This window comes from Phalacrocorax aristotelis, chromosome 4, assembly GCF_949628215.1.
Source record: "Phalacrocorax aristotelis chromosome 4, bGulAri2.1, whole genome shotgun sequence".
Lineage (NCBI taxonomy): Eukaryota > Metazoa > Chordata > Aves > Suliformes > Phalacrocoracidae > Phalacrocorax > Phalacrocorax aristotelis.
The window spans coordinates 71,117,642-71,128,830 of NC_134279.1; the positions used below are offsets into that span (position 1 = coordinate 71,117,642).

Consider the following 11,189-nt stretch of genomic DNA (forward strand, 5'->3'; position numbering starts at 1 on the left):
TGTCATGGTTTAGCCCCAGCCAGCAACTAAACACCACGCAGCTGCTCACTTGCTCCCCTAGCCCCAGTGGGATGGGGGAGAGAATCTGAAGGGCAAAAGTAAGAAAACTCATGGGTTGAGATAAGAACAGTTTAATAATTAAAATAAAACAGTAATCATAATAATAATAATAACAGTAATAATATAATGAAAAGGAAAATAATGAGAGAGAGAGTGAAACCTGGGGAGGGGGAAAGAAACAAGCAAACAATAAGTGATGCAACCACTCACCACCCACCGACTGACACTGCTGGTCCCCGAGCCGTGATCGCTGCTTCCCCCAGCCACCTCCCCCCAGTTTATATACCAAGCATGATGTCACATGATATGGAATATCCCTTTGGCCAGTTTGGATCAGCTGTCCCAGCTGTGCCCCCTCCCCTCCCGTCTTTTTGTGCACCCGGCAGAGCAACAGAGGCTGGAAAAGTCCTTGACTAGTGTAAGCACCACTTGGCAACAACTAAAATATCAGTGTGCTATTAACATTATTCTCATCCTAAATCCAGAACACAGCACTGTACCAGCTACAGTGAAGAGAATTAACTCTATCCCAGCCAAAACATGACACCCACTTAATGCAAATCAGTTGTAACTATGTCATAAGGTTGAAGTCACAGAAACAAATAGTTCTCATGAACTGTTTGAATGAAGCGTACAGGCTGAGATGTTGCCATGATTTTCTGGGAAACGCTAAATCCTTTGTTGGAGAATGTAACACAGAAAATCATGGGTTTTGGTTTCAGAAAGGTACTACAGTTCCATGTACTTGTGATGTGTAGCCTTCTCTGAGATGTTGTACATGTTACAGGACAGATTTTTCCTGGGGAACAGGTGGCTATAGACATCTGGGAGTATGGAGTTTAGTTTTTAAACTTTTCTTTTCAGTTAAAAAATGGTTTTTTGCTAACTCGTCTATAGCATAACGTAGCTCGGACAAAAGCTATTGCCAGAAGGCATGTGGCAACGCAGACAGAACTCCCACTAAAACATGCAGCCACCCAGGTCTCTGGCTGCAGGGAGAGCCAGAGCTCTGCTCCAGTCATGGAGGGCTCCCGAGACAGGACCCGCGTGAGGTGTGAGCAGGTGGAGGATCTGCTCAGCATGGTTGCAGAGCTGAAAGAAGAAGTTGCAAGACTGAGGAGTATTGGGGAATGCGAGAGGCAGATAGCCTGGAGGAGCCACTCCCTACCATCCCTGAGACAAGCGCACCAGATAGAAGCATCAAGGGGAGTGGCCCCCCTGCCCTCATGCCGCCAGGCAGAGGGAGGGGACCCAAGAGATGGAAGATGGATTCAGATCCCTGCTCGGCGCAGTAGGCGAATCCTATCCCGGCCGACTTCGCCCCCCCAGGTGCCCTTACACAATAGGTATGAGGCTCACCAGTCAGCCCCACGCATTACAATGGCCACTGGTAAGAAAAAAGGAAGGGTAATTGTCGTAGGCACCCCCCTTCTGAGGGGAACAGAGGGCCCAACACGCCGACTGGACCCATCCCATAGGGAAGTGTGCTGCCTCCCTGGGGCAAGGATAAGAGACATTACCAGGAAGCTCCCTAGGCTGGTAGAAGGATCCGATTATTATCCGCTAGTGGTTGTTCACGTTGGCAGTGACGAGGTAGCTGAGAGAGGTGCAAAGACAATCAAAAGGGACTTCAGAGAACTGGGGCGATTACTTGAAGGATCAGGAGCGCAGGTAGTGTTCTTCTCCATCCCATCGGTAGCCGGGAGACATACGGAAAGGAACAGCAAGTCCCATCTCATTAACACGTGGCTCAGAGGCTGGTGCCAGTGGTGGAGTTTTGGTTTTTTTGATCATGGGGCAGTTTACATGGCCCCAGGCCTGCTGGAGACAGATGGGGTTCACCTGTCGCAAAGGGGGAAAAGGATTCTGGCTCAGGAGCTAGCCGGCCTTGTTGAGAGGGCTTTAAACTAGATACAAAGCGGGAAGGGGATAAAACCAGGCTTGCTAGGGATGAGCCTAGGGTGGCATGCCTGTGTTGGAGATGAGATCCATAGATCAACTAAAGAGCATTTATACCAATGCACACAGCATGGGCAATAAACAGGAAGAGCTGGAAACCATTGCGTGCCAGGGAAACTATGATGTGGTAGCCATCGCAGAAACATGGTGGGATGACTTGCACAACTGGAGCACTGCAATGGATGGCTACAAGCTCTTTAGAAGGGACAGGCAAGGAAGAAGAGGTGGAGGGGTAGCCTTGTATGTTAGAGAGTGTTTTGACTGTCTAGAACTCAATGACGGTAATGATAAGGTTGAGTGCTTATGGGTAAGGGTCAGGGGGAAGGCCAATAAGGGAGACATCCTGGTGGGAGTCTGTTATGGACCACCCAACCAGGATGAGGAGACAGATGAAGTACCCTACAAGCAGTTGGCTGAAGTCATACAATCTCTAGCCCTTGTTCTCGTGGGGGATGTCTGCTGGAAATACAACACAGCAGAGAGAAAGCAGTCTCGGAGGTTCCTGGAGTGTGTGGGAGATAACTTCCTGACGCAGCTGGTGAGCGAGCCAACCAGGGGAGGTGCCCCACTGGACCTGCTGTTTATGAACAGAGAAGGCCTGGTGGGTGATGTGGTGGTCGGAGGCTGTCTTGGGCTCAGCGTCCATGACATGATAGAGTTCTCGATTCTTGGAGAAGTAAGGAAGGGTCAGCAAACCCACTACCCTGCACTTCAGAAGGGCAGACTTTGGACTGTTAAGGAGTCTGGTTAACAGAGTCCCTTGGGAGTCAGTCCTGAAGGGCAAAGGAGGCCAGGAAGGCTGGATGTTATTAAAGAAGGAAGTCTCAAAGGCGCAGGAGCAGGCTGTCCCCATGTGCTGTAAGTCAAGCAGGTAGGGGAGAAGACCGGCTTGGCTGAATAGGGAGCTTTGGCTGGAACCCAAGAAAAAAGGAGGGCTTGCTGCCTTTGGAAGAAGGGGCAGGTGACTCAGGAGGACTACAAGGACGTTGTGAGGTTATGCAGGGAAAAGATTAGAAAGACAAAGGCCCAGATGGAACTTAAACTTGCTGCCACCATTAAAGATAATAAAAAATGTTTTTATAAAGATATCAGTGACAAAAGGAGGGTCAGGGACAATTTTCCTCCTTTGTTGGATGCAGAAGGTAACCTTGCCACGAAAAAATGAGAAGGCGGCTGAGGTACTTAATGCTTTCTTTGCCTCAGTCTTTAACAGTCAGACTGGTCATCCTCAGGGTTGTCAGGCCCCTGTGCTGGGAGATGGAGCTAGTATGCAGAATGAAGTCCCAGCTGTTGAAGAGGTGGCAGTCACCGACCTGCTCCTTCACCTGGATGTTATCAAGTCCATGGGGCCGGATGGGATCCACCCAAGGATACTGAGGGAGCTGGCAGAGGAGCTCGCCCAGCCACTCTCCATCATTTATCAGCAGTCCTGGTCAATCAGGGAGGTCCCAGATGACTGGAAACTAGCAAATGTGATGCCTCTGTACAACAAGGGTTGGAAGGAGGATCTGGGGAACTACAGGCCTGTCAGCCTGACCTTGGTGCCAGGAAAAGTCATGGAGCAGATCATCTTGAATGCCATTACGCAGCACATGCGGGACAACCAAGGGATCGGGCTCAACCAACATGGGTTTATGAAAGGGAGGTCATGCCTCACTTCCATGGTCTCCTTCTATGAGGGGAAGGCTGTGGACATTGTCTGCCTGGACTTTAGTAAGGCCTTTGACACTGTCTCCCACAGCATTCTCCTGGAGAAGCTGGCTGCTCACGGCTTGGACAAGTGCACTCTGCGCTGGGTTAAAAACTGGCTGGACAGCCGAGCCCAGAGAGTGGTGGTGAATGGAGTCAAATCCGGTTGGCGGCCGGTCACAAGTGGTGTTCCCCAGGGCTCAGTGTTGGGGCCGGTCCTGTTCAATATCTTCACTGATGATCTGGATGAGGGGATTGAGTGCCCCCTCAGTAAGTTTGCACATGACACCAAGCTGGGTGGAAGTGTCGCTCTGCTGGAGGGCAGGAAGGCCCTACAGAGGGACCTGGATAGGCTGGATCGTTGGGCAGGAGCCAACGGTACGAGATTCAACAAGGCCAAGTGCCGGGTCCTGCGCTTGGGTCACAACAACCCCATGCAACGCTACAGGCTTGGGGAGGAGTGGCTGGAGAGCTGCCCAGAGGAGAAGGACCTGGGGGTGTTGGTTGGCAGCCGCCTGAACATGAGCCAGCAGTGTGCTCAGGCGGCCAAGAAGGCCAATGGCACCCTGGCTTGTATCAGGAATGGTCTGGCCAGCAGGAGCAGGGAGGTGATCAGTTTTGGGCCCCTCAGTACAAGAAGGACATCGAGGTGCTGGAACGTGTCCAGAGAAGGGCAACGAAGCTGGTGAAGGGTCTGGACAGCAGGTCTTATGAGGAGCAGCTGATGGAGGTGGGGTTGTTTAGCCTGGAGAAGAGGAGGCTGAGGGGAGACCTTATCGCTCTCTACAACTACCTGAAAGGAGGTTGTAGTGAGGTGGGGGTGGGTCTCTTCTCCCTAGTAACAAGCGATAGGACAAGAGGAAATAGCCTCAAGCTGCGCCAGGGGAAGTTTAGGTTGGATATTAGGAAAAAATTCTTCACCGAAATGGCTGTCAAACATTGGAAGAGGCTGCCCAGGGAGGTGGTTGAGTCTCCATCCCTGGAGGTTTTTAAAAGAAGGGTAGACGTGGTGCTTGAGGATATGGTTTAGTGGTGGACTTGGCAGTGATAGGTTAGCGGTTGGACTTGATGATCTTAAGGATCTTTTCCAACCTTAACGATTCTATGATTCTATGATTCTGTGACTGGAAACTTATCTTCAAGCATGCAGATGTATGTCCAAAGACATCCAAACTCAGGTTTAATTTTGTGAATCCATAGTCAGGGTATTTTGCAGAGAACACTGCACCCTGGGGTCCATCAGCGTTATTCATGCACTATGTCCTGGTTTTGATAGGTTCCCCCAAATAATTTGCTCAGAGTGTGACCACCCTGAATACTCTCATGTAGATGTAACTCACCCGAAATGAGCTTCTCCAGGTCTAGTGTAGCCACCTGGAGGTTGACAGAGGCCAAGTTACCCTGCTGCTTGGCCAGAAATTTTAACTTGTTCAAAAGTCAGTGTAGCTGTAGCTGACCAGCTTCCACCACTTGAGCTAACACTGTCCACGTACCGCTCAGCTCCCAGCGCAGACCCTCAAACAGATCTGTTGTTCGTAGATGTGGGTCCAGTGTGTTTGGTGTTTTAATTATGGGGTGACCACGGTTTTCAAAACAATCACTAAGGTTATCAGAAGACACAGAGGACCGCAGGGCTTCAAAACGACCTTTTGTTTTCAGTACAGTCCATCTTATTGCAAGGTTTGATGCTGCATAGGGTCATTAACAAGTTATTTCACTGCAGCTCAAGATAGATTTTGATACTGGCTGTTAGATCAAGTATCAGATTTACTCCTTTGGATATCCCAGTCTGAGCAAGTTCTTTGTGGAGCAGCTCTGCAAGGCTTCCTTTACTGGCCCTGGATAGATGTTGGTTCATCAGACTTGTTTCAGACATCCACTCTGGCCTGAGTGCAAGCCCAGGTAGACCAAGGTAGCTGTCTGCATTGAAGACCTCTACTTTTGATCTGGTGAATCCCACCCGCAGTGTGTGCCAGTGAGCCATCTGGTCTGCAACAAGGTCCTCTGCATGGCAGAGAGGGCAGTCTATGTCTGCTCTTGGCAGCACCTCACAGAGCCCCTAACTATGGTAGTGAAGGAGACGTGAGATGCTCCTTTTCCGCCTGAGCAGGCTAGCCTATACTCTGCCGAATCTGGGCTATCAACCCTCTGCTCAGCTGGGGGTATCTGAAGGAACAAATCTGATTCTTGAGCAAACAGCCAGTATCAAAACCTGATTTTCATTTGTTAGTCACACTGTGTATCTGGAAGGAGAGGCTGGTTTCTACCGGTGAGCAACTGGTGGTACCAGCCACACCAGGGTGATAAAGTTTGAGTTTTGAAAAGCTGTCAGCGCAGAGGCGTGTACTCCAAGCAGTGCTCAGATACGGATGTTTGCTGAGGGATAACTGTCCCTCTGGTGTGCTGCCGTTGATTGGATGGAACAGTTGAATAAAGCACCTCAGAAAAAGACCTGTCTCATCCTCTGAGAGAGCCCTGAGGCTGTTCCTGTTCAGAAGAAAGTCACACTCCAGAAGCAACATGTCTCAGCTGGAAACTGCGATGGGCATGACCATTGCTGTCTTTGACAAGTATGCCAAGACTGACGGCAACAGGCAAACCCTCACCAAAGCAGAACTAAAGACCCTCCTGGAAAAAGAGCTCCCAAACTTCCTCGCGGTAAGAGAACAGTGTGGCATCATTTCTGTGTAGCAGGTGCAAGGGCTGCCTGCAGACATAGCTTTTAGTATATTATAGGGGAAATTACATCCAGAAATAGGCAATGGTTTGTAGAAAACTTTTAAATAAAGAAGTCTGTTAAACTGATTCTAACATTCAGGGCCATTCCCTGTTTCCTAAATCCATCACTTCAGTTATCAGGACAATGGCTTTGAAATAGAATGGGTTTCATCTTCCAAATTCACCTACTTCTGTTTGTCCCTGGATTTATGAGCTCACATCATGTCACAACTGCTGTGAAGGTACTTATGGTGTTGGCAATTGAAGATCTTGATTGCAGATGGGGAATCTCTTTAAATATTTATCCACTTACTTTCTCAAGGTATTTATACTGCATACTCAGTATGCACATCCAAATGACGTGTAAACAACAGATGAACTCAAAGAAAACTGGTTTGCATTTGTCTTTAATAGTAAAAGAAAGACCTGAAAAAGTATTTTACAACATAAGTTTGTATGTAATCATCAGGTCCATTTAAGTAGGTTTTTTTTTCATATATATATACAATTTCTTTTAGTAGTTATTAAAAATGCTTAATATATTATAGTAAAAACTTTAGCTGCCTGGGAGACAAAATGCTTTTCATTTTCAATTGTTTTTAATTTGCTTCCCTTCACTAAAAATCCAGAAAACACTCTTAAATGTCTTGCTCTTTCCACCTAGAAGTAATGTTTATCTATCTGTACAGTTAATGTTCTTAATTGCAAAAGACTGGAACCAAATGGTTCAAATTTAGCCACCACTTTTTGTATCCAGCATAATTCAATTTTTTAACAGCTATTTCAGGGCACTGCAGCCAGGTTACTTGATACAATTTAGTACCTTGCCATGCAAGCTACTTGAAACCACCATATGAAACCCATGCCTGCTGGATTTATGACTGACAAATGAAACAGATGCAATTTTCAGAATAAGAACCTGGATGGCTCAGGGGGGATAAATGAAAATGTTCCTGAAAAAACTCTGTAAAACCAATCAGTGGGTGTGACCCAACAGCATCAAAGGAAGCATCCTGCTCCTGGTCATGGAGCTGTATGTTACCTGTAGCACTTCCACAGAAAGAAAAAACAAACCAACAACAAAGCCATAATTCTAAGGGAGCACGGAAGTTCCCCAGAAACTTGACATTTGGTCTAAATAAAATCGGGGAGCCGCTGTGCTAGACAACTACCAAACGGGCTGATGCTCAAACATTGTTCCTGACTATATTTACTGGCCAGGCACCACCTTTTCCAGTTCCCCACAGCTGCTCTTACTGGTTCTACTTATTTCCTGAAACTGCTGGAAAAACTGGAATTTTACAGGAAGAGAAATAGCTGAATCTCCTCTTATGCTCTCATCTCCAACTCCCTTTCCCATTTTACCTATTCTAAGAAAAAAAAAAAAACACAAAATAGCATTTATGCCAAAACTTAAAATAAATTTAAACCAACAACGTCCTGCCTTGCAGACTAATAACTGCAAGTAAGAAACTGAGAACATAATTCCAACTTCAGAAGAAAACTTTACCTGAATTTTCCTGACACTTAGATCCATATTTTTTTATTTGCAAGAATATTCTGGGAAACTGCGTCCTTTAAATATGCATGTATATTTCTGGTCTTAGAATTGGTTACAGCTGATACAGCTCACAACTATCTAGATAGTTCTTAAATCAGCCAGAGGCAGAAATAAATCCATACCTCAGGACTGAAGTATTGGACTCAGTTATAAAGTTTCCAAAGAATAATTCCCATGTGCATTTCAGTAGTTCAGAGGCTAAAACTAGTTCATATATTTCACTAAAAGATTTAAAATATTTGCTTAAAACTAATTTTAATTTGCAAAGTGAAAAGGAATAAAACCTTCCAGAGATGTTCATCAGTCAAATCTAGGGAACTGGTTCACTTTTTACTGATTTTAAAAGTGCAATGAGAAATGTAGTTGATTAGACCATGATCAAGAAGTGCCATCAGATTTCAATTCAGGTAGACATTATTTTAAATTCTTGGAAATTTTTTAAGAGTTTATATAGTTTTTTCTAGTATAATAGCAGATTTGTTTTTTGTTTAGCTTCAAAAAAAATCCACACGGTTGTTTCCTACCTTATATAGATCTCTACTGCCATCCCTTGTTTATTTTTAAAACTGCATTTTCTAAAAATCACTGGAGTTAATCAGTGCCAGGACTGAAGCCAAAAAGCCCTCCTGTAAGCTACTTCAGGAAAAAAAACCACAACCCCTTTTGGGTTTTTTTTTTGCAAAATATAAAAAAAGAAATAAAGATCGCTTTTTACTTGGATGGTACCTCACTTCACACCAGCCTCGAGATGTACTGGTTCAGTTAGTGCATCAGAATTATGGCAACTTAGCAAGAAAAAGATTTTTCTGATATTTTTTCCTGCCATAACTCAGCTCAGCACCACACTTGCTGCAGGAAGTGCCTTCCCGGACACCAGGTCCTGTGAGCAGCTTGTGCCTGGCACTGACGCCATAGGGAGCACTTGGGGAACTTCTGAGACCATTTTCGTCTTTGCTGGGGTGGCGGTGCTTAACGAAGCTTAAATCTGACATTTGCCCCAGGAGCGCCGCATTCTGCAGGACTGCAGCCTGCCTGAGCTCCAGCCGAGCCCACCCGTGGGAGCAGCTGGGGAACGCATGGCATTTAGTTCAGCCGGCTAACGTCCTCGGGACTTCGCGTTACACAGCTTAGACATGATAAATGTTTTTTAAAATGCAGAAAACATGCCTCTCTCTCTGTGCCATGTGACCACGGCTTTCAGGTGTAATAAACCTGGGAACATAAACCTTGGGGGGGGGGGATGGGGGGATGGGGGCTGTGATGCGCTCATTGTCGCTGTGCAGAGGGTGGGAAGATGCAGGTCTGCGCCCGTGCCAGGAGGATGCTGGGACTTACACTTGCCCCACCAACACCCAGAGGCCCCCAACCACTGCCTGCTCCCCACATGCCTGGGCCCAACCCCAGCAGCAGCATAAGTCGCAGGGGGAAGGATGTACTTTTCAGGCAGCAGAAGGAGGAGATGTGCAGCTTCCCCCAGGCGGGCAGGTGACAGTATGGTGCCCTGGGGACATGGCCCACGTCCTGCGCTGGGTGCTGAGCAGTTGTCTCAGCCAAGCATGGTGCAAAGGAACTCACAGCTTTATACCCAGAGATATAATGCACAAAATAAGCAAAGAGAATTTTTTTAAAAAAAAAGGTCTCACTAGCAGAAAATGTGATAACCTGACACTCAGGCAGGCTTATGGCAAGGAGCTGTTGCACCTGCATCACCCCCTCGCAGAAAGGTACAGCATGCCCGAGCTGGCATCAGCCTCACGCTCCGCAGGTGCCCCCCACCCTGCACGCCTCGGCGAGGGCCCAGAGCCCCACCAGGGCCCTTGCTCGGGGTACAGGTAGTTACAACTCTGGGTTAAGGTTTGTGCCACTTCTCACCTCAACCTGCTCTTTTTCTTTTGCAGTCAGGGAAGGACAAGGATGCCATTGATAAAGTCTTCAAGAACCTGGACGAAAACAGCGATTCCCAAGTGGACTTCAGAGAATTTGTCATCTTTGTGGCAGCTCTGACTTGCTGCTGTCACAACTATTTTGAGCAGAAAGCAGCCAAATAATTGTTGAATTGCTTGCAAGAAGCTGTCTTTGCCTGTGCTCCATATGCTAGTGGTATGGATCCCTTCATTCCTTCCATGTACCGCTATGCAGTTTACAAGCATGCTGGGCTGTAAAAATAAATCCTACTGTGCTTACTTATGTGTCTGGAATTTTAATTTCTACTCCTTTATGGAAGAGCCTGGGTTTGATGGCTCCCACCAACTCATACTGAGTAGTTTCTCTCTTTCTTTGCTTTTTAAAACTCTTCTCTTAGCCAAAAGGCCCCCTTGTCATCTCATCACAGAGGCTGCACAAGGATAAATACTGCTGGAACCATGAGACAGCTGGAGGCTGCTTTTATACAGCAACATCTCTGGGATACAGGCTGCTGAGCCTCAGCTGATGGAGGCAGCAGCCTAAACCTGATCCATGCGTTGTTAAAGGATAAATAGACCAGATGTGGGTATCTCTAGGTTTGCTTTATTCGCAACTTAGAGTTGGGCCGTCACCTCAGTGGGTGGCAGTTGTCCAAAATATCGTACAGCTTATATACCGTTTAAGTCCCATTACCTCATCTATTACTTAAAGTCCAAGGTCTTTGTAAATTTCCATCTGACCTTTTAGTTCTCAAAATTATTCATTTATTAAAGTCCATTATATTCCTTGTCTCAGCTGAATTCGTCTTTTCTGGTTCCAATTCCTGTTTCAGTTTCAGGGTCGTCTTGTTTCTGGGTCGCTATCTTCACAATTGCCCCTTTCTTCTAATCCCATCCTATACAATTCTGAGAGAGTCTTCAAGATGTACTACTAAAGGTTCAACTAAAGTTAACAATTCCAAGACATTAAGTTCTTTGTATTCTAATATACACCTGTTTCCAGTTAATCAAGTATCTTTTGTTGAAACTGTCTCCACTGATTAGCTTGACTGGGTTTTAGACCAGCCTTGGGTGGGTCTATACAGGGGAGTAGGCTGGGAACAATCCTCTAGGCCTTGTGAGCAGCATTGTGGTTGCATAAATCATATTTGTACATATGATCCTAAATCTAATTTAGTCCACTGTTACAAAAATCTTTTAGAGCGTGTGCCACCACAACTGTACGGGATGGGTCTCACTGGGGCTGCCTTTGAGCCTGTTTGGTACCCCAGCTGTGTGGTTGTTGCAGGGCTGCCATG

At 46.6% G+C, this 11,189-nt stretch overlaps 1 protein-coding gene across 1 annotated transcript; it reads left to right on the forward strand.

Annotated features, from left to right (window-relative positions):
- The first annotated feature begins 5,996 nt into the window (after positions 1-5,996).
- On the forward strand, positions 5,997-10,856 carry S100P (S100 calcium binding protein P). The gene is made up of 2 exons (XM_075092465.1): positions 5,997-6,366; positions 9,886-10,856. Exons 1-2 carry the CDS (start codon positions 6,229-6,231, stop codon positions 10,033-10,035), a joined length of 288 nt encoding a protein of 95 aa, XP_074948566.1. The 5' UTR covers positions 5,997-6,228; the 3' UTR covers positions 10,036-10,856.
- Positions 10,857-11,189: the final 333 nt, after the last annotated feature.